The sequence below is a fragment of the Hipposideros armiger genome, unplaced genomic scaffold (genome assembly GCF_001890085.2).
Source record: "Hipposideros armiger isolate ML-2016 unplaced genomic scaffold, ASM189008v1 scaffold_162, whole genome shotgun sequence".
Classification (NCBI taxonomy): domain Eukaryota; kingdom Metazoa; phylum Chordata; class Mammalia; order Chiroptera; family Hipposideridae; genus Hipposideros; species Hipposideros armiger.
In genome coordinates this window covers 1,886,254-1,913,330 of record NW_017731512.1, presented here as the reverse complement: position 1 = coordinate 1,913,330, position 27,077 = coordinate 1,886,254, and the positions used below count along the sequence as shown (strand labels likewise).

The following is a 27,077-nucleotide window of genomic DNA, read 5'->3' as shown; positions in this document are numbered from 1 at the left end:
GACAAAAGGCCTCCTAAGGCAATTTATAGAAGGTGAAAATAGAATTACAATTAAATCATTAAAATATACTCCACTGTATTAGCAAAAATATTGAGTGGAAGGATGCATTCTAAATTACAATGATGGCTGCTCTGTTTGGACAGACAATATCAAATATCTAGTGAGGGAGAGGAATAGGACTGGAGAAGAAAACAAAGTGGAGTTTAACTTGTTACATAGCTCCTAGTTTTTAAACTAAAAAAAAATGAAGAGAGGTACAAAACGAAGCCATAAAGCCCTCTACATAAGGCTTTTCTCAACTTCATTTGAACAATTTAGATGGGGCCATTGAGATCTGCCCATCCGATAGCCCCTGTCTGCATGGCAGTGAGTAGAGGGGACATTTGGAGGGTCACAGCAGTTTCCCTCCCTGATGATTACTTTCCTCCTGGCCCATCACAAGGTCATACTGAGGAGGGTAACCTACCATTTGTGCAGAAGCCTTGTGGCTCTTGTCTCTTTGCTGCCATATCTCTATGAAGGGAAATACAAGGATCCTATGTTGTTTTTGAAGAGGACCCCTGCTCACTCCTTAAACTTGCAAAAAGGAGAGCACACCTGTCTCTGACATCTTCAATAAACTTCCACTACTCTCTGGGCATATAAAGGATACCTAAGTCAATTTGTTCTCTCCCTCTGGGAAGGCTATTCTCTGTGGTAAAGCCCAGGAATTCGGGGTTTTTTTCCCTGATTTTTTTTTCCTTTTAATTATATAGATTTTTTTTAAAATTGGGGAATTGGGGAAGGGAACAATGTTGGGGAATTGGGGGAGGAGGACCAGCCAAGTTGTTGTTCTTCAATCTTCGTTGTGGAGGGCGCCAGTCGCCATCTGGTTTCCCGTTGGCAGCTCGTGGCCTCTAACCTCAAGGTGCTGTGTTCAATCTTAGTTGCGGGTGGGCATAGCCACCATCCAAGCCCAGGAATTCTTGATAAAAATGGTCATCAGATAAAATTCTGATGGTTCCTGATCCATGGGTCATGCCTAGGTAATAAAAAAAAAATAGGGAAAAAATTAAAAAGGAAAAAGGAAGTATGCAATAATAAATTATTTCAGTAATTAAAAGAAACATCTGAAATGAAGTCCTCATTAATATCTGATTTAACATATCTGGTGGTTGTGGGGTGACAGGCCCACTGGGAATCAGAGTGTATATCTGGTGCTTATGAAAGCATGGAGCTGAGAACAGCAACTGTGTGGCTGTGGGCTGATCTCATCCTGGGAGAGTAGCAGAAGCCAGAAGGAGCTAAATGTGTATGAATGAACACAGGCTCAGGGCGAGTCTCAAGGTGGGGATTGAATGACAAAGTAAATCAAGTAAGGTTGGAGGAGATATCAGAATTAAGTCTAAGGTCCGGAGGCAGGTGACTAAAGGAAGTAAGACTGGGAACTACAAACCCAAGGATATGGGTGTATTCATGATTCATTTCTATTTTGTTTGTTTCTGTTTCAAATACTTTTTATTTTTGTACATTGATGATTTGGTTTATATTCTAAATGTATTAGGTACAGATTTATGTAATTATATATATACTATTTATTAAGATTTTTATTAAAAATAAAGCTAGCATAGAATATTATATTCATTACAGGTGTACATCATAATTATTCAATATTATTATACCTAAAGAAGTGATCACCATGATAAGCCCAGCAACCATCTGGCACTGTACCACGCTATCACATTTTATTGACTATGTTCCCTATGCTGTAAATTACATTTCCATGACTTATTTGTTTTATACCTGGAAATTTGAACCTCTTATTTCCCTATACCTTCCCCCCCTTTTAAAAACTTTCAATTACAGTTGAAATTCAATATTATTTTATATTAATTTCAGGTGTATAGCATAGTGGTTAGGCATTTACATAATTTATGGTGTGACCCCTCTGACTAGTCTAGGACTCACCTAGCACTATACATAGTTATTACCATATTATTGACTATATTTCCTGTGCTTTACTTTACATCCCCATGACTATTTTGTAACTACCAATTTGTACTCCTTAATCCCTTCACCTTTTTCACCTTCCCCCCCAACCTCCTCCCATCCATAACCCCAACAAATCTAGTACCCATCTGACACCATACATAGTTATTACCATATTATTGACTATATTCCTTATGCTATACTCTACATCCCCATAACTACTTTTTAACAACCAATTTGTACTTCTTAATCCCTTCCCCTTTTTTCATCCACAACCCCAAGCCCTCTCCCATCTGGCAACCATCAAAATGATTTCTGAATTTATAAGTTTGTTTCTGTTTTTCTTTTGTTTGTTTGTTCTCTTGTTCTTTAGATTCCAAATATAAGTGAAATCACATTGCATCTGTCTTTCTCTGTCTGACATACTCCACTCAGCACAATCCCCTCCAGGTCCATCCATGTTGCTGCAGATGGCAAGAACTCATTCCCTTCCCTGGCTGAGCAATATTCTATTGTACATATGTATCACCTCCTCTTTATCCCTTCTTCCATCAATCAGGCTGCCTCCACTCATGGCCATTGTAAACAATGCTGCAATGAACATATGGATGCAGAGGTCCCCTCAAAGTAGTGTTTTGGGTTTCTTCAAATGAATATCAAGAAGTGGGATTACTGGGTCCTTCTTTGTCTCTTTGTTTTAAAGTCTATTTTGTCTTGTATAAGTATTGCTATCTCAGCTTTTTTGTTTGTTTGTTTGTTTCCATTTTCACGAAATAACTTTCTCCGTCCCTTTACTTTCCATTTGTGTATGTCTTTCAATCTGAAATGAGTCTCTTGAAGGCAACATATGTAAGGGTTATTTTTTTCTTTTTATCCCTTCAGTCCTCCTGTGTCTTTTGATTGGAGCATTTAATCCATTTGCATTGAAAGTAATTGTTGATATGTAGCTATTGTCATTTTATTATTCATAATTTTCACTTTTTTTTTCTGTTAGAAATCCCTCTAGCATTCCTTGTAATGACAGTTTGGTGGTGATGAACTCCTTTAGTTTTTTCTTGTCTGAGAAGCTCTTTGTCTGTCCTTCAATTCTAAATGATAGCCTTGCTGGGTAAAGTAGTCTCAGTTGTAGGTCCTTGCTTTTCATCACTTTGAATATTTTGTGCCAATCCCTTCTGGCCTGCAACGTTTCTGTTGAGAAATTAGCTGACCATCTTACCTACCTATCCTTGTAGGTAACTAATTGCTTTTCTCTTGCTGCTTTTCTGATTCTCTCTTTGTCTTTAGCCTTTGCCATTTTAATTATGATGTGTCTTGGGGTGGGCCTGTTTGGGTTCATCTTGTTTGGGACTTTCTGGACTTGTATGTCCATTTCTTTCGTGAGGTTAGGAAAGTTTTCAGTCATTATTTCTTTAACTTGGTTCTCAGTCCCTTGCTTACTCTCTTCTCCTTCTCGTATCTCTATGATGTGATTGTTGTTACACTTGATGTTGTCCCAGAAGTCTCTTAAACTATCTTAATTTTTTTAGATTCTTTTTTCTTTCTGCTGTTCCAATTGGGTGTTTTCTGCTACCTTGTCTTCCAAATCGCTGATTCGATCCTCTGCTTTCTCTAGTCTGCTGGTGATTCCTTCTAGTGCAGTCTTCTTTTTAGTTATTGTAGTCTTCATTTCTGACTGGTTCTTTTTTATGGTTTCTATGTCCTTTTTTATTCTTGCTATCTCTCTGTTGAAGTTCTTTGAGCATCCTTATAACCTTTTGAACTCTGTCTCTGGTAGGCTGCTTGCCTCCATTTCATTTAGTTCTTTCTCTGAAGTTTTCTTTTCTTTCATTTGGGATGTATTTCTTGGTTTTCTCACTTTGGCTGCCTCTCTGTGTTTGTTTCTATGTGTTAGGTAGATCTACTATGTCACCCAGTCTTGACTGGATGGCTTTATGTAGTAGGTGCCCTGTGGGGCTCAGTGGCACAGTCTCCCTGGCCACCTGAGCCGGGTGCTTCAGGAGTATCCCTTGTGTGGGTTGTGTGTGCCCTACTGTTATAGTTAAGCCTTGATTGCTATTGATACATCACTGGGTGGGATTGGCCCTCAGGCTGATTGGCTGTGGGGTTTGGCCACATCCACAGCTTACAGGCTGTTGTGTGTGTGTGGTGCTTACTACACGGGGCACTCTGGCAACCCTTCTGGGTGGCCCTGGGCACCCCACTGGGGCACTCCAGCAATCCTCCCAGGTGGCCCAGTGCACCCCACCGGGGTGCCCTGTTGAGACTGCCCTTTGTGTGTGCCACATGTAGGGGTAATTAGGCAGTGCTCTCCTGTGGTCTGAAGCCCACCTCCAAATATGTTGGTTCTGGGGCCTCTTGGGAGGGACTCTGGTGCAGGCCTTGGTCACCCACTACCTGTGACCAGCTGGGGACTACCTGGTAGGAGCTATAAATCTATCTATGGCTGTTTGCTGCCTGTGCTAAAGTTGGAGGTACTAGGAGAGGACACACTGCAAACCGAGGACAGCTACCACCAGTACCAGGGGAAGCTCCACAGAAAGCCAGGTTACCCCAGGCCTGCTGCTACCTGCTGGCTCCCTTAAGGTTCAGCTACTGATAAAGCCTCGTGCATTAGCGAGTTGGGCAAGGCAGGGTCTTAGGGAGTCATTAGAATGGGAAGAGTTGTGGTTACCAGGTTAATGTAGAATCTGGTTTGGTGCCAGTGCTGAGCCTGGAGCTACTCAGCAAAAGTCTCAGAGCACACTGAGGCCACTTGCCTAGGGCCCACGGACTTTGATAGTTTTCCAAGAATTAGTGCAATGTGAATGGGGCTGGCTGCTCATGAGAAAGTGCCTCAGGCTTGGGGCAGTTGACTGGGGCTGGGTCGAGCTCACCAGACCAATAAGATTCAGATTTGGCCGTGGTGGGGGTGGGCTCAACACAGAAAAGATGGCACCTACCTGCCAGCTGCATGGGAGAAGGACCCCACACAGGGAAAATGGTGACTGTCTTGCAGCCCTAGCCTCGCAGCTACACACCTCAGTCTGCTCCTGTCATATGCCTCCAACGTCCCCCCCCCCCGTCACCATCCCTCTGCCAGAACCCAGGGTGAGTGCCTGTGTGGGCCGCTTAAGAGGACATCTGGGTTTCCCACAGCCTTCCGTCCTACCCAGATGGTTGGAATTCTCAATGTGTTTCACAGCCAGACATTGTGGGGACTCCTCTACCCAGCACCAGTACTCCAGTCTAGGGAGTCTGGTGTGGGGCTGGGGTCACTTGCTCCTTCAGGGGGAATCTCCTTGGCCAAGATATCCCTCCTGATTCTCAACTGTGACATGGAGGTTTGGGGCCAGCCCATTTTGCGTCTTTGCCCCTCCTACCATTTTCGATGGGGCTTCTTTTTTATATCCTTAGTTATAAAACTTCTGTTCAGCCAGACTTCAGATGGTTCTCCAGGTTGATTGTGCTATCATTTAGTTGTAATTTTAATGTGATCAGAGAAGGAAGCATGCACAGTATTTATCTACTCTCCCATCTTAGAACTCTCCAAATGAATATTGTTTTTATTCTTTTTTCTTTATACATTTCCTCTTTGCAATAATCTATGATTTGGTAGAAGTTCAGCAAGCAAATACATTTTAGCCCATGGAGGTAAATATACTCTTATAACAATTCCTGAAGCTTTAAAGATGATACTTATGATTAAAATATGACAGTGGAAGGGTATGCCATACTCAAAAGAAAAAATATTGAAAAATGGGTGGTGGAGAAATTGCCCTCTATGCCAAAAAGGCTTAATCTTGGTGATCATCGTTGACCTCAAGGGTGTATTGTGTTGTGACAGGATGTGAAAGATCAATTTCATGATCTGGACAGGAAGTGAGAGGGAGGTGGCAGGGGAGAGCTTTGAGGCAATAGTAAGCTCACTACACAGCTTGCCAAGCTTGCCCGAGGGGAGAGTTCCAGGTGGGAAAGCCCTGGAAGTCTGGCACTGATTCAGGAGTTCCCTCCCACAGGAGATGGGTCAGTGGGGAAGGAGGCACTTGGAGGAGTCCAGGGCTGCTACAGCTGCTTACTGTGCACTCAGGGATCCAGGCGTTCTCTACCTTTCTTTTCATTCTTCCCTTCTTGGGTGCAAGGTTTTTCATCCTTTGAGTTGCAAGGTCTGATGCCTGTGTTCTGGGCAGGATGAAGGTGGAAGAGCCATGGGCCTGCTCTCTTGAGGTGTTGCTATTTTATTGTAGAAGAGAATGTTTTCCCTGCAACCAAGAGTGAACAATGAAAATGTAAAGCAAGGAGAAGCCAGAGCAAAGCAAAAGTATTGGGTCAATGTGACAATTAATTTTTGGTGTGTGTATAATGTTGGCCAGGTTTTAAAATCTTGACAGTGTTGGCTTTGCCTCCTTTAAAAAAATACACACATGTTTAAAAAAATTACATATGAACATAGTTTAAAAGACTCAAATAATTTACAACACTTAGTAGAAAACCAAAAGGAAATCCCCAAATCCCTTTTACCTTCAATTGTCTATTTCCATAGGAAGCCATTTTAAACTGAGAATTTTCTTTCTTGGCATTTCTTGCTTAAGTTTTATCTTTTCCATCAGCTCTCCATCTCTTCATTGAGGTCTTAACTAGATATCTTTCTTAGGCTGTGGTAATCTGGGACATAATTTTTATTTTTTTGGTGATAACATTTTTCTGGTGAGTAGTATTAGCAAGTTTTCTTTTTCAGTTTTTTTCTTTTAAACTGAATTTTCTTGTATCTTTGTATATATCTTGTCTTGGTACAAAAATATTTTCATTATGGAACATTTCAAATACATACAGAAGTAGAGAGAAGAATACAATGAATTTTCATGGACCCATCACCCGGCTTCAACGATCATTAACTCACAGCCATATAATTCTATCTCTGCCCCACCTGCTTGTCCCATTTTGTATTATTATTTATAGTAAAAGATGCACAACATAAAATTTACTATTTTAATTATTTTTAAATGTACAGTTCTGTGACATTAAATATATCCTCATTGTTGTGCAACCATCACCACCATGCATCTCTAGACCTTTTTGATCTTCCCATACCGAAACTCCCTACCCATGAACAATAACTCTGTTCATGTTTCTCCCCAACCCCCAGAAACCAGCAATGGAATGTACTTTCTACCTCTATGAATTTGACTGCTCTAGGGACTTCATATAAATGGAATCATACAATATTTGTCCTTTTGTGACTTGCTTATTTTACTTAGCATAATGTCTTCAAGTTTCAAACATGTTATAGCATGTGCCAGAATTTCCTTCCTTTTTAAGGCTGAATAATATCTTATTGTATACATATGCCACACTTTGTTTATCTACTCATCTATCAAGGGACACTTGGATTGCTTTCACCTTTTGGCTATTGTGAATAATGCCTCTATGAACATGAGTGTACAAATACCTATTTGACTCCCTGCTTTTAATACTTTTGGGTACATATACACCCAGAAGTGGAATTGCTGAATCATATGGTAATTCTATGTTTAATTTTTTGAGGAACCGTCATACTATTTTTCACAGTGGCTGAACCATTTAACATACCTATCATCAATACACAAGGGTTTCAATTTCTATACACCCTCTCCAACACTTATTTTCTCTGTGTTTTTTTGTTTTTGTTTTTAGTTTTTTAGTTTTTTTTGGGTTTGTTTTGGTAATGGTCATCTTAATGGTTCTGAATTGGTTCCAGTATTATTTTTGAAGCAAATCCCCGACATCCTAATGTCTCACCCACAAATATTTCAGTATGTATTTCTTTCTTTTTCAGTGTGTATTTCTAAAAGATAAAGGCCTGTTCAAAAAATATAACTCCAATCACAATTAATAAAAAATTCCTTAGTATCAAATATTGGTCAATATTCACAATTTCAACTATTTCAGAAATGTAATAATTCTTTTTCATTTTCTCTTTAGATCTGCATCTAAGTAATATTCATACATTGCTATTAGTTGTTGTCATTTAAATCTCTTTAAATCTATAATTTATTTCAATTCTCTTTAGCTTTCCTTGAAACTTATTTGTTGAAAAAATGTATTGTTTAATACAGTATCCCACAGTCTGGATTTTGCTAATACAATTGTATGGCATTTAATATTTCCTTGCAAATTGGTAGTTGAACCTAGAGGCTTGATCAAATTCAGTTTCAATTTTTTGACAAGACTACTTAGGCGGTGCTGTGTTCTTCCATTGGGATACTTATGGTATCTGGATGTCTCATTTTGTGATACTAGCAGTCATTTATAATCATTGTTTAGATCTGCTTGATCCACTATGGTAGCTATTAGTCACATGTTGCTATTTAAATTAATTCCAATTAAATAAAATTAAAAATTCAGTTTCTCAGTTGCACTAGCCACAGGTCAAATGCTCAATAACCTTGTGTTGCTCATAGCTACTGTGTTAGGACAGATATAGAACATTTCCATCATCACGGAAAGTTCTATTGGGCAATACTGGTCTAGATCTATTAATTCATTAAGGGTTGTGATACAGTGTTATTCTAAGTCTAACATTGATTTTGTATTTACTAGCTGGAACACTTCTATAAAGTGAAATTTCCCCATATCTACTATTTGGTTACCAGTGATGGAGCTTTCTTCTTTCCCTTTAATGAGATTGATTCTATAAGTTAGAAATCAATAAATCATTCTGACATCAACATAATTGTATAATTAGTGTTCACGGCAGAGCCAACTAATGAATTATGGTTACGTTCTTTTTCCCCCAAGCTTTTTCTTTTCCTTAGTTTCTAAATTTCCTTCCCTTTCATTGCACTATTTTACATTATCAATTTTCTCCCTCAGTTTTGTATCACTTTTATCTATTCTATTAAGATCCTTTTTTTCTCCTTGAAGCCTATTCCTTGAATTTTTTTCCTGTTGGAACTTCTCCCTTCATTGCTCTCTGGGGTTATATATACTTTTTCATGAATCTTACATCTTTTTTCTTGGCTTATTTCATTGGTTTTCTAAATATGTCTTTCTAAAGTAACTTTCTAAAAAAAGTTTGTGGAAGGCAAAGTTTCTGAGTCATTCTATTTCTGAAAAGATTTTTATTTTATATTCACTCTTGTTTGATAGTTTGGTCAGACAGAGGATTCTAATTTTAAACTCTGGACTCTCATATAGAAAGTTAAGGACAAGCCTCATAATTATCATTCCTTGTTAATTTCAGTATCATTCCCTGTCTTCTAGCGGACAGGAATTTCCTCCTCTGCCCTTGGGTAAGGTAAAAAAGATTCTCAGGGAATATTCTGATGTTCTGTGCAGGATTCTATCTAGTAAATAGTTCTCAAATAGATGATGAATGTAAGAAGGCATTAATATTATACATAGTATTTCTGAAATGTTGCAAAATCTGAATGTGTAAAAATCAAACAAATGCTAAGATGTGGCATGTGCTCTAAGTCAGTAAGTAATGTTTCTTCTCAATGTTTTCCCTGAAGCCACCTTCACTTGTCTGAGAATAAGGTAGTGGAAATAAGAGTGGTTCCTCTGCTAACCCTAGTGATTCATTACTGAAATTTTTGCTTCTCATCCCTGCAACATTGGGCTCTGCTGGTGTAGTGCTCTGAGTTCCCAAGAGGGGAACTACAATGGTTCATTTAACCTGGCAGTAAAGATGGCCACCTGGCCACTTGGAGCTCCTCGTGCTAGTGAATCAGTGGCCAAAGGAGTTACTCTTCTGGCTGGAGTGGTTCAATGATCCTGCTTGTCAAGGAGCTACTACTAAGCAAAGAAAGCAAGGAGTATATGTGGAGTAGAAGATATACTGGGCATCTCTTTCTCCTCCTAGGTCCTGAGATTAAAATGGATAGAAAACAAAAATATAATATCAGGAGAACTCTTAATGGCTCATTCCCTTCAGGAATGAAGATTTGGGTTACCCCACCATGCAAAAAACCATGACCAGCTTCGGTGCCTACTGAGGGCAGAGGAATAGATAGTGGAAGAAGGTAGTTAGAAATACCATCTATAACCATGTGACCAGTAGCAGAAATAAAGACTGCAATAGTTATTTGCATTTCCTTCTTGTTTTGATATATTTGTGTATATATTAACCAATATTTTCCCTTCTCCCTCTCATTCCTCTACCCTCTAAAATGTTTTAATAGTAGCTAACCTTATACCTCAGTATTGAAGTTACAGGATAACATAGGAAAATGTGATTCAGCCAGAAGAGACATGAACAATATCCAAAGATGGTTAAAGGGATTTTGTGTGCTCTTGGAGAGAGGGTTAGGTTGTTTTTGGTTGTATGAGGGATAGCTGCATCATGTTAAATGAAAGCATGATTTTTCTATTGTCTTGTTTTGGAATTATGATTTAAAGGGGTATGTACAGATGCCAAGTTGATGAGGCATGGAGTTTGGTAGCTTTGTACAATGCCAACTTACCTAAGATGGAGCTGAATTTCTCAGAATCCCCATTTCTATACGGTTTTGAGTTGGTGTTGTCTGAAAAAGACATTTTACCTGGGCCAGCAGAGTGGCTCAGTTGGTTAAGAGCTCGGAGCGAGCTCTGAGCAACAGCAGTTCGATTCTCTGCCTGAGCTGAGCTGCTGCTGAGCTGCCAACAGGTGGCAGGATGGCTAGAAGCCAGCAGTGGAGCAGAGCTGTGTCTTTCACTCTCTGAAGGTCAGTGCAGGGTGTGAGGCAGGGAGGCTGCCTGCTCAATATGGTTACTGATCTGCTAGCTGACTTGGTGTGTGTGCAGTGGCAATGGGTCCCATGGCAATGGGGTCGGTAGCTCCTCCAGTTCTCAGAGGATCTCCTCCTTGAGCTTTTCTGAATTCTGGGCCCAGTGTATGTGCAGCTCTAGGTGAAAGGTATCAGTTTCTCTGGCAGGTTACCCATGACATCAAAGCTGGAGGTACTAATAAGAGACGCGGGTTCCAGTTCTCCCTCACATTTCTTTGCTCTTGTTCAATGTTAGTTTTTCTTCCTTGGCTGATTCAGAGTGATTCGGCTCAACACTAGATGCAGAGGCAATGGCTGCTCCACCAGCTCCCATAATTGCATTGAATCCATTTTATAGTGGTTTCTCTTTTCTCACTGAACCACACCCTAAAGCCAGATCAGGAGGCACATGGGAACAGAGGGCGGTTTTATGCCGAAGGCCGTTCAGTTTTCATGGGAGGAATATACATATTTTTTTGGTATCGAAATTCATGAATTTTATTCCAAAGAGTTTCTAAGATGCTCTCTTAAGGACTACTTACTAAAACAATACCACTTTCGTTGTTTCCTTCTTAAAGGAAAAATAATATATATATTTATTGTAGAAAACTTGGCAGATATGGGTAATCAACAGGATACTGATAACATTTGGTGAATACCCTTCAAGTCTTTCTTCAATGCATATATTTATAAGGTATATATACACATAAACATACTTCATTTCTATAAAAATGCAATCACATTTAAATTCTGTTTGATAAAAGACTCCCCCAACAGTATATCCTGAATATTTATCTCTAAAAAATTAAATAGTCTCCAATTCAAGAACATACTTTTTAGTAACTTCACAGCATTCTGTTGCATAAATATACCATAATTATTTAACCCAATCTCTTATTGTTACTCTCAGACTATTCTGTTTTTATTAATTAAAAACAACAACCCTGAGATAAATATTTTTCATTAATCCTTTTAACAAATTTTTATTGAGTAGCTACTCTGTGCCAGGCATGTAATAGCTTCATCTCTGTGCAAATCCACATGGCTAAATTTCTGCATGGTTAAGCTTTACAACAAGTGTGTTTTGTGAGAAGGAAGGCATAAACAGGGAGGCTGCATCAATTTAAAATCTGCACAGATTTAACTTTACAAAACAATGAGGTAGTTTTAAGCCTTTCTAGAAGACTTTTTGGAATGCAACTAATCTTTTGGAATCCCTCTTATGTTTGCCTACCTCTAGAACAAACCTGAATGTATTGATCCATATTATGAAGTGAAGCTTGAAAAGCATTTTCTCCATGTTCCCAACTTACTTTTATCATCAAAGTGCTCCCAACTGCCTCTACCTATAGATACGCTATGGCCCACTGTAAGCTGAAGTAAAGCAGAATTTCAGTCCCAGACCGGACTTGTTGAATCAGCGTCTGCATTTTTATGTGATTCTCATACACCTCAGAGTGCTAGAAGCATTGATTTAGACCTTGATACTTGGGCCACACTTGACTTTATTCCTCCTCTCTGAACAACAGAGGTGAGGAGACTAGACTAGCAATAACGGCTGTATCAGGGACAGGATCTGTACCTAAGGATACACTTATTTTTCACCATATCCAAGCCCTGCCTGCACAGGAAGTCAGCCACGAAAGATAGGCTACCTGTAGGAGACATAAGGACATAGGGACCTCTGCAACTTGTTCAGCAGGGTAAAAGAGGGTGGAACAGGAAAGGGTGGAAAGTAAGCTCCTGAATTCCCAAAACCACAGTTTGCCTAGATACTACTTTCCTGGTTTAGCACATAGCTTTGCCATGACACATCCCTTTGCCGACCTCTTTTCCTTTTGCATTTGCCCCACATTAAAAGTCATCATCTAAGACTTTTCTCCATGAATTAGAAACGTTAAGTTGTCAGGGACTGGATGTGCCTGTTTTTCAACAGTTTCTGGCACCTTCTTGCTTTTCTGGTGTAGTCATGGTGAAATCTGAGTCATCTGAAGATGGTGGCAGTGCCAAAGAGCTGGAGAAGGAGCTGCTGACAAGCCAGGACAGTGACGAGTTGGAGATCAGTACAGTGAGCACCAGGGAACTTTGTTAGGACAGGGGAACTACCCTATTTCTGTGTTTATACAAACTGCTCCAAGCTTTACAGTTCTAATGAATACTTTCTGTAGCAAGTGTGTTTAGACACAGCCAAAAGTATCAAGCATCTCCCCAATTGTTTCTCAGAGTTCCAAGTAACAACACCTAACTCTTGCATGTGCCAGAACTCTTTTCTTCTTTTTCTTTTTTAAGCTGAGAAATTACATTTTCCTGGCAAGGCAAACAATATACCTCACTTTTTGTTTTAAGGTAGTAAAGTTTCTCTAGTGCTCATGCATATAAATCTAAACAACTACTCAATAAATACTCTCATTGGGCGTGGGCGTGTGTGTGTGTGTGTGTGTGTGTGTGTATGTGTGTGTGTGTGTGTGTGCGCGCGCCATTTCTCTAAAATTCTGACTCACAGTCTGGTGGACAATGATTAATTTTTCTCCACTTCACATAGCTGCTATGAATTTCTCCTCACACGGATGGGCCTGTGTACTCACTCTGGGCATCATTGGTAGAGCGCTAGGGTAAACAGCCCGAGGAGCCCGGTGGGCTGGGGAAGTGGGCACCCTGTGTTCTCCGCGGTAGCAGGGATGCTGGGGCCAGGTTGTGCTGACCGCATTTAGACACCGCTTTCTGACCCCCTCGGGTTTGCGATGTTTGCCAAAGCAGAGAGAAGCGCCATTGTGATGCGGGTGGGAGGGGTGGAGCCACCAAGTCCCGTCTCAGTTTAGACCTCTCACTCTTTTAGGCGCGCCCATTTCAGACTGCTAAACTCCAGAGTCAGGGGAAAAAAAAATCAGGGAGGAGGTAGAAAGCCACACCCCGCGAATTTCCCCAGGAGCCGAAGGTCGCCCAGGCAGACGCCGCAGAGATGCGGGCCCCACGGCTCCTAACCGCCGCTCACCTCCTCTGCGTATGGACCGCAGCGCTTGCAGCAGCCCCCGGGTAGGAGCGCGGAGGCGCGGGGCGCGCGGGGCGGGCGCGCGGGGCCGCGCTGTGCGCCAGGGCCGGGGCTGCGGGAGGCGGCGATGGCTGTGCAGCAGCTGGTGGGAAACGGCCGCTCGGCGGCAGCCCCCACCCAGGCGCTGGCCTGGAGTTTTGACCATGTGTTACTTCAGCTGGATTCTCCGTGAGAGTTATTTTCTCCACCCATGAAATTGTTTAAGCGTCTCTCAGGCCATAACTACTTTCTACAAAGAGTCATTTTATTTTTAGTCCACGTTGCCTCTGCATTTTTCTCAACTGTTTGCTTCCAAATGATGTGCCTTCTTCTCTCAAGGCATATGATATTCTTTCTACACCAGGTGTCTCCATTTTGGCATGGGCAGTGTGGCTGAGGCGGCTGAAGTGTGGGTTCAGGTGCAGATGTTGTAGGAAGGTAACCACCGAGGCACCCAAATCATGGAAAGTGCCCCCCTCCTAAAGGGTTTTGCAGCTGAGCCCTAACCACTAGCTTGGGCAGAGAAAAGTGCTGTTTTAGCGACTTTTATGTTCTGGTACACCTGGAAATTTCACCATTGAATAGTTTAATTTCTGATAGTGTGTTTCAATCAATGGTATTGGTTAGATGATGTTTTCTTGGGCACATGCCCAAACATAAAGATTTGAATAAGAAACAGGCAAAATCCTAGCGTGTGTGTGTGTGTGTGTGTGTGTGTGTGTGTGTGTGTGTGTCTTGAAGCCAAGAAAAAAAATCACACTGGGATGAAGTCATCTGTAAAGGAGAAGTTTAAAGGCTTGTACATTGCCAATAAGTTTTGCCTGTCCCAGTGTAAGCCATTTACAGGGAGGCTCATCCTGTCCTGTTCGTGGTTTATAAAATAGAAGTAATAACATAGGCCTCCTGTCCTATTTGTGGTTTATAAAATGGAAGTAATAACATAGGCCCTACTCTAGTGGTGTATGAATTACTGCACTGAAATTGATTTATGGGAGGTGTTTCAATAGCATTTCAGTGAAATTGTTAAATGGAGCAGTGGAGCAATATTAATTGGAACAATTGCAATTGGCACAATATAGGGAGTGTGTCTCATTATTTATCGAATTCGAGCATCAGAAATGAATGGAGATGTGAGAATAAGAAAGTTTGTTTTGCTCTTGTTGGGCACTCTTTAGGCCCAGGTTTCTGGTGACAGCCCCAGGAATCATCAGACCTGGAGGAAATGTGACTATTGGGGTGCAGCTCCTGGAACACAGCCCCCCACAGGTCACTGTGAAAGCGGAGCTGATCAAGATGGCAGCAAACCTCAGTGTCTCTGTCCTGGAAGCAGAAGGAGTCTTTGAAAGAGGTAAGATAAACAGCATAAAGTTTTACCCTTTTGCTGTAATAATTGGAATATGTTGATAAAGCCATGTGTTAGGTATGGTAGCAGAGAAACCCCAAATTTGCAATGGCTTATGTAATAATTAAAAGCACTTTTTCATAAAAAATTAAAAGCACTTTTAATTTGTACTCATGTAAATTCCAAAATGGTGTTCTTAGGTGCTCTTCCAGGTGGTGATTCAGAGACCCAGGTTCCTTCCACTCTGTGGCTCCATCACCATCATCAACATGTAGCTTCCAAATCTGCAAGGGAAGAGTATAGAGTTTCTCATGTGAAAACTTTTTATGAGTTAGACCTAGAAGTGGTTCATTATCACGTCTGCACCTCTTCCAATGGCCATATTTAGCTGCAAAGGAGGCTGGGAATGTAGGTCAGTGTGTGCCCACAAGAGGAAATGGGTGTTGTTAACAGTCTGACACAAAATCTTATTTGTTGGATGTAGGAGGTTTTACTAAATAGACCTGTGAGAAGGAAAAGAAGAGCTGCACAATACTTAAAATAGTCAGTTTTATGGAATTTTTTTTAAATATTTAAAGTTACAGAAAAAAAAAAAAGAGCATGTAAAAGTGAGAGGTGAGAGCCATTTGTAAAAGAACCTACTTATCTTGTTTTAAGTTTGGGTTCTAGCCTGGCCCAGGGGTAAATTGGGTCATTGAATATTTTCTTTTTCAATACTAAGGGAAAAATTTTTTGTGGGTAAATACTTAAATACTTAAACATTTTTTCCATTGAAATGAACATTTATTGTATTTTTTTTCTGGTTGAAAGAATAACATATGCTTAGTGTTTACAACCTGATAAACACTGGAAGTAAAGGAAATAAACCCACATCACCCATAATCCTACCACCAACTATAGACACTGTTAACTAGAAGCATGTTTAGATGTTTATTTAGAGGCCAGAAGTTGAGGCATAAATTCCTATAATGTTAAGAGTTATCCTTAAAAAAAAATCATTTAAGGGCACATAGTGAAGGGTGGATGGGATTCCACAATAGTTCATTATATAAGTGTTTCTACTGCACCACCATAGAGAAATTAACACTATCATGAAATGAGATAAAATCAGAGTTGATTTACATCCATGGTTCTTTCTCCACTGGAAGTTGATTGACTGGATGGGTAAGTTTGGGATAGGAGTCAGGAGGAGGTAATGTGTGCAGGGGCCAGACCACTTTACCTTTCATAGGCGTAATGTCTGGAAAAAAGGAGGCCTTCTTGGAGAAGAAATGTAGGTTAGTGCTTAAGACCTGAGATTGAGTCCTACCGCTAGTTTGTGTGATCTTGGGCAGGTTACCTAACAGCTCTGATCCTCAGTTTCCTCATCTGTAACATGGGGATAATGAAACTTAATTCCCAGGACAGTTATCAATTTAAAATCAGTATCTAGAACCTATTAAGTAGTCAATAAACAACAGCTGTTAATATTATAAGTAGTAGTAATACTGAAGAAGATGAAGGAAATATCATTTATTTTCTTTTTATATGGAGGTAGACCTCTGCTTTTATTAGCGAACCATTATTTCTGAAAATGAATGAATGAACCTGGGTCTTATGATAATGGCTAAAGAAAATATTGAAATACTAAATCACAATAGACAATACTTAGGGTAGTTCCACATTCATTATTATTTAAGAATTATTATTTTGGCTCTACACTAGGTGTGGGAGTTTTATTGCAATGCAGAGGTCCAGAATTACATGGATGATTTGGGTAAATACAGAGGGTGCCAAAAAAATGTATACACATTTTAAGAAAGGAAAGAACTGTGTTAAATTTACACTGATGGTAACCACTTTGAGAGCCTCTTGTAATTGCAGAAGTCAAATGTGACTTCTTTTGTTATCGGTATGTGTTGAGTATTACAATTTTAATACAGTTTTTCCCATTCTTAAAATGTATATACATTTTTTTGGCATCCTGTGTATTTGGGCTTTGCTTGGACATTTGCATACTCTTATTCTAGAATTTCCCCTGCACTGTCTTTTACACAATTTTCTTTACCAGTCTTTTTTTTTTTTTTTCCTGCAAATAGTACCAATACTAGGGGTGCATGTTATTGTGGCATGGTTTTTAACTTTATTAATAGATTTTTCTCTTGGGAAGAGAGTCCATCACATGCCTCTGGGAAGGCTGGGTCCCACAACAATATCCTGAGAACAGAATGGATCTTTGAAAAAGAAAGAAAATGTGCTTCTTTCAGGGGCTGTTTTTGACTTTGTTGACATCCAGTTTTGTTGAAAATAGTATTGCCGGGAGCATGCTCTCTCTCTCAAAGGAGAATTTTACTCTGTTATCAGAGGCTGTGTGTCATTGTTCTCAGAGCAGATGCTTCCTGGAATGTGAGGACTTAGGATCAAGACATTTCTCCCTCCTTGTCTTTACATCCTTTGCTTTATCTGACTTCTCCAGTTGTAACCACAATATATGTAGATAAAAGAGGACTTCTAAATCAATGGGGCCTGGATCTTCCTAGGATTCATTTTTGCTCTTAGCCACATTAACACAAATAAATAATTATATTTTAGGTTTGATTATTTCATCACTTTCTTATGAGGCCCTCCAAGAAAAGGTTGATTTTAATAAAGATTCATCTTCTAGTAGAGTTAGGTAAGGAAGGGGATTGTTACTGAATAGTCTTGGTCTTCTTAGAAATTCCTGGGGTAAGGCAATGTTTCACCATAAACAGAATGAATTTCTAGCTTAATTTGTGTCAAATAGTAATAGCTAAAGGATTTGAATTGTAAAATATACTTTAATAAAGGCAGAAAAGTATGGCTTGTCCTCAAGGAAGAGTTCATTTATTTGTTTGACAGACATGGGGAAAATTTTGTTTGCATCTTTATCCTTGAGGTCAGCAGCATTGATTATAGTTAGTTTACTCATTTTTTAATAAATTAATTCTACCCTTATTGTGGGTCAATTATGTTTTTTTTTTTTTTAAACAATAACCCTGTAGAAAAAATGTTTCTACTAAACTTTGTGGAGTTCTCTCTAAAGATGCATTAATGCCTCTTTCGTGGTGAGATTCAGCATTTAAGTGTACTTGTCATTATCATCATCACGACCACCACCACCATCAGCGTCATCATTTATCATTATCATCATCATCGTCGTCTCTATAGTGACTAAAACTAGGTTCATAATCTTATCTTTCGTTATATATAAGAGTAGGGCATCCTCTGTTGAGTGCCTGCTGGTCTGGAGGCACAGGTATTATGGTACCAAGCTTACTTCCATCTTCCACTAAGGTATTGGGGTGAGATGTACTTTATTATAGTGTCTGTATTAATAACTTGCCTTTTCTTTTTGTCCTAAAATCTTGGAGAGTTAATGGGGTGTTTACCTTCTATTTCTAAGAATTAAAAATTCTTCTTTGTTCTATATTGTCTTTCTATCTTCCTCACGTTGACTATGGGCTATGCTGTTTTTCATTTTGATCCAGAAAGGGTGGGAAATCAATATTTCTTCAATTTGAGATATTAGCTGAAAAACTTTAAAAACTTAAAAAAAACCCCAATTCAGTCTGGAGGGCTTTCTGGTGGAAACAAAGCTCCTGAACATGTGTTTCATGGCACATAGATCAAAATCAGTCCCGTGGTTTTTATGAGAGTAGATTAATGAGTATACTGTGTGGGCAGATCTCCTAGGGCAGGTTTTTACAGACAGCTTTGCCAATAAAGCTCAGTTGGAACTTGTAGTTACTTGGGAGTTATTTCTAAAGGGAGTGAGCTCTTCATTCACACGTCTTCGCTACTGTGTCAGATATATATTGATAGGTAGGTGGTGCCTGAGGTTAAAGGACCATAGTGTAATCCTGATGTGCTTGGGCTCCGAAGCCAGGCTACCTGAATGCCCCTCCATCAGTGGTTGTGTGGCTGTGGGCAGTCATAATCTCACCAGGCTTCAGTTTTATCCTCTGAACAATGGTAGCTCTGGCCTTATACAATTACACAGTTATTGTGAGGATTAAATGGGGTAACATGTTTAAAGCACTTAATACATAAGAATTATTCAAGAAAATGATAGCTGTATTATTAGATGAGGATTGCAACAATCATGTCAGAAGCAATTATAATATTAGTCACCTAATGGGATGATCTTGAACTGGGAACTCTATAAAAGGTACATCAATAGGAAGGAATAGGAAGGGATTTAATGTGTTAAATATTGAGTTTCCCCAGAGTGCCAGGGACTTTCTGCACTATATTTAACTTCAGTGACAATATGAAGAAGGCACTATTATCCTCATTTTAGAGATAGGAAACTGGGGCTAAGAGAGAACAATTAATTTTCCTGAGTTAACACAGTAAATGGTAAAGCCTGAATTTGAAGTTGGTTCTGTTGGTTCTTTTGGTTCCGAATTTGAAGGTTTTCTACTGCCTGGAAAAGCATGAAATAGTTTTTATTTGCTTAACTTTGGGATATGAATGCTGTGTTGTATCAGTCATCTTCATCGAAAGTCATTTTCCTGTTTGCTGGTGGTAGTTTAATCTTGGATCTAATGAAATCTATTCTGGTTCTAAAGAATCACAAGATGCAGTGTTAGCTTTCCTCCTAATTTATTTTGTGCTTCATAGAATTTTAGAGCTGAGCAGGGTCTCAGAGATAAGCCAATTCAATCACCTAATTTACGGCTGAGGAGTCTGAGACATGGTGTTTGGTGACTTCCCTGAGGTGAATGTGCTTGTTGGTGGGAAAGCTGGAAACAGATTGCGGGTCCCCAAATTTGTAGTTCAGTGCTCTTTCCATTGTACTCTAGGAAACTTTCCTAACATATGAAGAACTGTATATAAGAAGGAGAATGTATTTGCAAATGCTGATTTTTTTTTGATATAGGAGAAAATAAGGCTTACTAAGGAGCTTAAAAATGTTTACCTGCATTTTTGTGCAAGTGTCTTATTTCAGCTCAAGATGGAGTTTCTCTTTATGAACTAATGGTTCTTCATGGGGTGGGGCAGGCTAGGAGCTTCATAGATGTTTCTAAAACTAAATTCTGTGGCTGTGTTTCTCAAAGTGTGAGTCATAATTATTAAAAATACAGATTCATGACCACCCATTCTAGACATTGGTAAAGTCTGGGAATCTAAACTTTATTTTAAGCAATCACCACAGGTAATTCTTCGACACCTTAAGATGAGAACAACTGCCCTTTGGTATCTCTAGAATTGTTCTTGACCTAGTGCCAGAAAGCCTAAGAGTGAGAGGCATGCCTTTTCGAGTCTATGATAATTCATGGCAGCTGAGAGAAGGCTCCTCTCAGACTTTCGAAGCATTGGTGTTATTTTTAAGCAGTGGAGAAACATGTATTGGAGTTTGATTATGAATTAATGATTGAGTGAGGTTGAAAGTGAACATACTGATTCTTTTTTTTGTTTTGTTTTTTTAAGATTTTATTGGGGAATTGAGGGAGGGGAACAGTGTTGGGGAATTGGGGAAGGGGACCAGCCAGGTTGTTCTTCAATCTTCATTGTGGAGGGCGCCAGCTGCCATCTGGCTGCCCATCGGCAGCTTGTGGCCTCTAAGCTCAAGGTGCCGAGTTCCATCTTAGTTGTGGGTGGGCGTAGCCACCATCCCATGCGGGAGTCGAACCAGCAGCCTTGTTCTTAAGAGCGCATGCTCTATCTACTGAGCCATCTGGGTGGCAGCTCAGCTCAAGGTGCTGAGTTCAGTCTTAGTTGCGGGTGGGCGTAGCCCTCCATTGAACAGGCAATCTTGTTGTTACACCAGCTGAGCCATCCTGTCACCTGTTGGCAGCTCAGCTGCTTGGGCGCAGCATCACTGGACCATGTGGGAATTGAACTAGCAGCCCTATTGCTCAGAGCTCATGCTCTTAAGCCAACTCTTAACCAACTGAGCCACTCGGCCGGCCCCCATACAGATTCTTTAAACTCCGCCTTAAACATCTGCAGCTTCTCTTCTAACATGGAATGAGTCACTCTGACTCACTGAGGGTTATGGTGGAAACAGAAATCAGATCCTAAGAATTTGGGCTGAATTACTGTTTGATCTTTTACGTTGTTATGAGGGCTTTGCAATGCTCAAACTAGTTTCCTCAATGACATTCTTCTCATTGATTTATTATTTATTATTTGCTATATGTGAAACATGAATGAATGGTGGGGGTGAGGAATAAGAAGAAGGAAGGCATTAGAGGAGGTTCAGAGGTTTCAGAAGGATAAGATATAATATTAAAAGTGCAGAAGGCTGGAGGTTTTTATTTCTTGTTTGTATAAAAAATTCAATGCGGTTTGTAAATAGTGCTTCTTGTGTGTGACTGTGTGCCTGGTACTGTCACCTTTTACACCCAGAGCTATACAAATGTCCATTCATAAATGTTCCACCTCTGCTGACACATTTGGCATTTAGTGGGAACAGTTACTTCACATGCTAGAAAAGGGAAGGGTGTGCCGGAGGAAAGAGCTGATGGCTGGGAGTGGCCGTCATAAGAAGAAAATAGAGGTTTGTGTGTGTGTTTTCTGAAAAGATGTTACACTCTGCTTTGGATGTAAGTTTGGGTAGGCTTCCAGGTAGAGATATCCACAGATAACTTTGAAATTGTATCTAGGGAGAGTGTTTAAGGCATTGTTTTCATACAAGCAGACAAGATTTGAAGTCTTGGTGGGAATGCATGAGAGGCCTAAGAGAGACAGTGCTTATAGAGAGAACAAGACTGCTTGGGACAGATGCTTGGGAAGAGGAAAACAAATCAATGAAATGGATAGACAGTGAGCAGCCAGTGACAGGGCTAGTTAAAAATGGTGAGGTGTCTCAGAAACCAAGGGAAGAAAGAGTTCAAAGGTTTTAATAGTGCCAAGTGTCCCAGAAGGTCAGAAAAGAGAAGATAAGGACCAAGAAAAAGGCATTAGTGATCCTCAAGTGAATGGTTTTCAGTGTTGGGAGCAAAAGCCAAGTTTTAAGTAATAAATAGGTGGTGAAAAAAACGTGTACACCACTCTGCAGAAATTTGATGATTAAAAGGAGAGAGGCAGATGGTCTCTTAAAAGGCACAGCAGAGAGGTAAAAGTGGTTGGTGCAAAAGTGAGGGGTGGACAGTTCATGGGTAAGAAGTGATGGGACCAGGATCAGGAGCACAAATGAGTGAATTATCTTGAAACAAACAAACACACACCAAACTCATACTTTTTCCTTGATGTAAGACAGAAATAGAAGAGAATGAGTAAGGAAAGAAATACTTTGAGGTATGAACTTGAGGTGAAGAATAAAATGGAAATATGGCTTTTAGGAAAACTTTGTCATAGTTAATCTACCTGCCTCTAAATTGTACTCATTGGTCATCTCTTTATTGAAAGTGGGAATAAACTTTAAAAGTTGTGGCCAAATGGAGAGAGAAGCACAGATTGGAGATATTCCCTGGTGGTGCCCTAAGCTGGGTCCCTGCTGGATTGTAGGATATTGGAGTACAAAGGCTGATGCTTGTATTGGTGTGGGAAGGGAACACAGGAGAAGAGAGAAGAGAGAGGGGCTTTTGTGGTGGTAGAGTGGAGGGTGGAAAAATAATTTTCTTTCCTACCTTTCTAAGTTCTTCTGGATGGACGAATAATCAAATTGACATGAGACAGATTAACAGGAGAAAATAACCAAATTTATTACATATGTACATACGGGGGTTCCTTAAGAATATCAGACTGAGAACAGATTGGGCAGCTAAGGCTTGTGCACCATCTTGAGCTAAGAAGTGTGGTGGAAGGTTGTGGTTGGGACATCAAAGGGCATGAAGGCAATTCACCTGGAGATGGAAAAGCAAATGTTTGGTAAATAAATGTTTGCTGGGCCATCTTAACAATGGGACAGAGAGGACTTTGATCACATGGGCTTTGCTAGATTTTTCCCTATCACATACCAGTTCATATTAAACTATAGTTATCTCTGATTATAGTTTCCTTCCTGAAGCAGGTCCTGTATCTAAAATTTTTTAGATAGTTAAGGGAAGGTTAAAGTTTCTATCTGATTCTTTTGTTTCTTAAAAATAACCAGCTTAAAATAATCAGTATCCCAAAAGGCATATTTTGGGTGGCAAATTATGCTTCCCTTCAGTAGTATGCCTCACTTGAAGCTTGAGCGGATGGGGTAGAGGTATATTATTATTGTCATGGTTGTCAGCATGAGTAAGAAGTAGAATTGTAACTGATCATCTCTTGGTCTGGGCTAAGATGACCATCATACCAAAGGTGCAGTAACAAAACTTGAGAAGGAAATATTTACTGGGGGGTCCTGGTCTTGCTTTGTCTCTTCTACTCTTTGCCACCCTAGGAAAATTCCATGACTTGACTTTTTTTTCTTGGAAAGGTGAGGGTGAAATTGGTCAAAGAAGATTTAGTGGAGGGAGTCAAATAAGGAGATGCAGTGGGAAGGTCTGTGGGTCTTTAGTTCTCAAGAAGTGATTCATGAATTAAAACCTGAAAGGCAGAGTGGTGAAGAGCTTGGAAATAAATGGTGAGGCGTTTTTTAAGGGCACCTGGTAGCTTCCTTTTGGCAGGACAATGTTAGGAATTTACATTTATGAAAATGTAGCTGGCAGAAATGATTTGGTATTATAAATTTAAATTTCACTGTCAATGTGTTAAATCTCCTCAGGGATATAGTTAAGACATGCTATATAATTAATATAGCATTTACTATTTTGAGAATTCCAAACATTTATTAGGCACCAAATTGTATATGGCACAATATTGGGTGGTATAAATATTTGGTGACCACACAAAGCTCTTGACACTATGTGCCTCCTAGAGAAGCCATGTAGGTTTCATTTCATGTGCCAACCTTAGTTGATGGTCTGGGTTTACTGGAATAGAGAGTAGATATATTAGGTGTGTCTGCCATGGGTGTGGGACTGGGGAGTGTGGTATGAAGCCTGCAAATGAGCCTATTGGGTTGAAGAAGGAAGATTGCTTACAGGGCTACATAGGGGCTTAAGTTAATGACAACATAGATAAGATAGAAAAGATGGAAGAGTGGGTGTGTCCAGATACTAACACGAGAGTGCACTAAGCTACAGGGAGGGATTATGAGATTTTGTTTAGACTAGTGTTTTGGAAGGAATAGCTGGGTCTATCTTATACAGTTTGGGAGACAGAATGGATCAGATTGGGAGCTCTGGAGACATGTTGGAATGGAACCCTTAGCACTACTTCTTACTATCTATGTGCCCTTGGGGCATGTCACTTCATCTCACCTTGTCTCAGTTTTTTAATTTTTATAATGTTAATAATAATAGTACCTAATTAGTAATATTTCTATACTTCTATAATTTATTTTATTTATTTCTAGAATGTTAATAATAATTCAATAATGTTAATAATAGTACTTAATTAATAATAATAATTAACAATAATAGGTGAGACAAGTAAAGTGTTAACAGGAGCCAGCTTGTGGGCTAACAAGAACAAGCTTAAACATGAACCGCTTGGCTCTGACTCCCCTGGCCAGCACTGCACCTGCAGGCTGACAGGCACCTAGCATCCATCATTGGTGGGAACAGAACAGTTCCCAATCACAATGGCAACCCCCTGCACGCTAACAAACACCCATCATGTTTAGGAACAGAACAGTTCCCAATCACAACAGCAACTCCCTGCAAGCTGACATCCATCATAGATGGGAACAGGACAGTTCCTAGGAGAAGACAATTGTAACGGCAGCTCCCCTGCAAGCTGACAAGCACCCTACATTCTGCTTGGGAAAATATAAAACCCCAGCACTCCTTCTCATTGGGGCAGCTGTCCCTATTGGGCTCTGTCCTGACTAAACTTCCCTTTGCCAGAACTGTCTCACTTTGACTTTCAATACATCGTTGCTTACTCTTGTAGAGAGTCGTAAATTCTTTTACATTCTGTGAACGACCAAGGGTTAATTCTACGCCAAGACAGTACTCCACAGAACATTGTTGTGAGATTTAAATGAGACAATGCTTTAGAACAGCGTTGTCCAATGTAGTAGCCACTAGCCACATGTGGTTTCTGAGCACTTGAAATGTGGCTCGTATAAATTGAGATGGGCTGTGAGTATAAAATACACACTGATTTTGAATACTTAGTACCAAAAAAGGCAACACAACATAATAATTTTTTATATCGATTACATATTCAATGGTAATATTTTGGATATATTGGGTTAAATAAAATGTTATTAAAATTAATTGCACCCATTTCTTTTTTCCTTTTTTAGGTGTACTGCCTTAGAATGTTTATCATAGTGTCTGACACATAGGAAACACTTGGGAATGTCAGCTTGTTGTACCTAGCCGTTGTCCGTATGAGATATTAGTATTGATGCCTCCCTCCTGAGCAGATGCCTGTGGCATGAGGCCAGGTGTTTCTGTTGATGGCTGTTTTATTCTGACTCGAGTGGCCTCCAACCTTATTCCTTAAGGAAGGAGGATGTCTCCCTAAGAAGAGAACCATATTCCAAGGTTGTAAAAGGCCAGATGGTAAACATTGTAGGTTTTGCTGGCCTTACTGTCTTTGTGGCAGCTAGTTTGGCCTCGCTTTGTGGCACAAAAGCAGCCATAGACCGTGTATGACAAATGAGTGTGCTTGTGTACCATTGGGACTTTATGGACCCTGACTTTGGAGTTCATGTAATTCCCATGTGTCACAAAATATTGTTCTTTTTATTTTTTTCCAGCTATTTAAAAATACAAAACCATTTTTAGTTCATGCACTGTACAAAAAAAGGAGTGGCCAGATTTGGCCCAGGGGCCGTAAGTTGCCACCCCTGCCATAATAAACGCCCTGCACATTTAGCAGCCCAGAGCCTTGCCTGATGCTTGGTTTTGCATTTGTATTCAACCTAACATCTAGTTTATACTGTACCATTTTATTTATTTTACTTTTAGTGGGTTTTCGTTTGACCTAATTTATACTCAGCAGTCTAAATGGAACAAAATGTTATTTATGAAACTCTATTGAAATGTTTATAAGCAAGGGGAGGCAAGAGAGGAAAAAAAAACCAACAGGAGTATGTAAGGGACTAAAGGAGATTTTTTTAAATTTTGTTTTGCTTGAAATACTTGTGTTTTCTGTATAGATTGAATTCACTGAAGAGTTACTTAGCTTTAAAGTGACATTAAACTGTGGAGCAGGAAGATTATATTTTCAGGTTTTGTCTTCCATGGATTTTGGTGGAAAACCCCAATTTTTCACTTTGTCCATCCACAATTGAAGAAATTGCTGAATAATGAGAGAATATTTAATAACTTGGTTAAGAGGTCAAAATTTTCAGATAAAAAGGTGATATACCTCAGTTTATTACTGTATGGTATATTACTGAATAGCAGAGAGCTGCCAGAAATAATTAAGCAGTAAATACTAAGTCAGACATATATATTGGGGAAAGTCCATTTTTTTTTCTTCCCATAGAGAATATTTCTGGACCTAGTGGATTTCCAGTTACACGCTATTCCTTCCCTTCAACAATTCTCTGCAGAGCTATTTGGTAAGCACAGATGTCAGCAGAGGCAGCATATGGTGTTATAGAGTGTGTTTAAAAAGTTAAGGAAAGGTTAGTTTTTGTGTATGCTTATTACACAACTTAAAAATAGCTTCGACTCTATTTGTAAATCAAAAGGCTGGCTAGCTCTCAGGCCTTTGCCAAGTGTGAAGCCATAAAACAAGGTTCCTTTTGAGCGGCTTAGCAACGTTGGGAAGGAGGAAGCACCAGAGATTTTTAAGATTGATTGACTTTCTCTGGTTATCCACAAAAATGACCTGACTATAACAGTCATCTACAGTAAGGTTAGGGAGGACTTTACACAACGGAATGTATCTTTTTTTTTTAAAGATAATTTATTGGGGAATTGGGGGGATGGGAACAGTGCTGGGGAATTGGGGGAAGGGGAACAGACAAGTTGCTGTTGTTTTGTTCTTCATTCTAGTTGTGGAGGACATTGCTTCACTGGCTCAAGTTGGTACCATCATTGTGCTCTTCCCGGGTGAGGCAGATCAGTCGCCGGCTTCTGGACGGCCACTCACT

At 39.8% G+C, this 27,077-nt stretch overlaps 1 protein-coding gene across 5 annotated transcripts in view; it reads left to right on the top strand.

Moving 5' to 3' along the window:
• CD109 (CD109 molecule) overlaps positions 1-27,077 on the top strand; it is a 156,084-nt gene that overhangs the window by 28,646 nt on the left and 100,361 nt on the right. For 3 of the 5 annotated variants that reach the window (XM_019651610.1, XM_019651614.1, XM_019651611.1), the window contains one exon: positions 14,874-15,046. In XM_019651610.1, the coding sequence (XP_019507155.1) occupies positions 14,874-15,046 (173 nt within the window). Of the gene's footprint in view, positions 1-13,232; positions 13,283-13,506; positions 13,704-14,873; positions 15,047-27,077 lie in introns of those variants that run through there. The other 2 variants (XM_019651613.1, XM_019651612.1) reach the window with 2 other exon arrangements.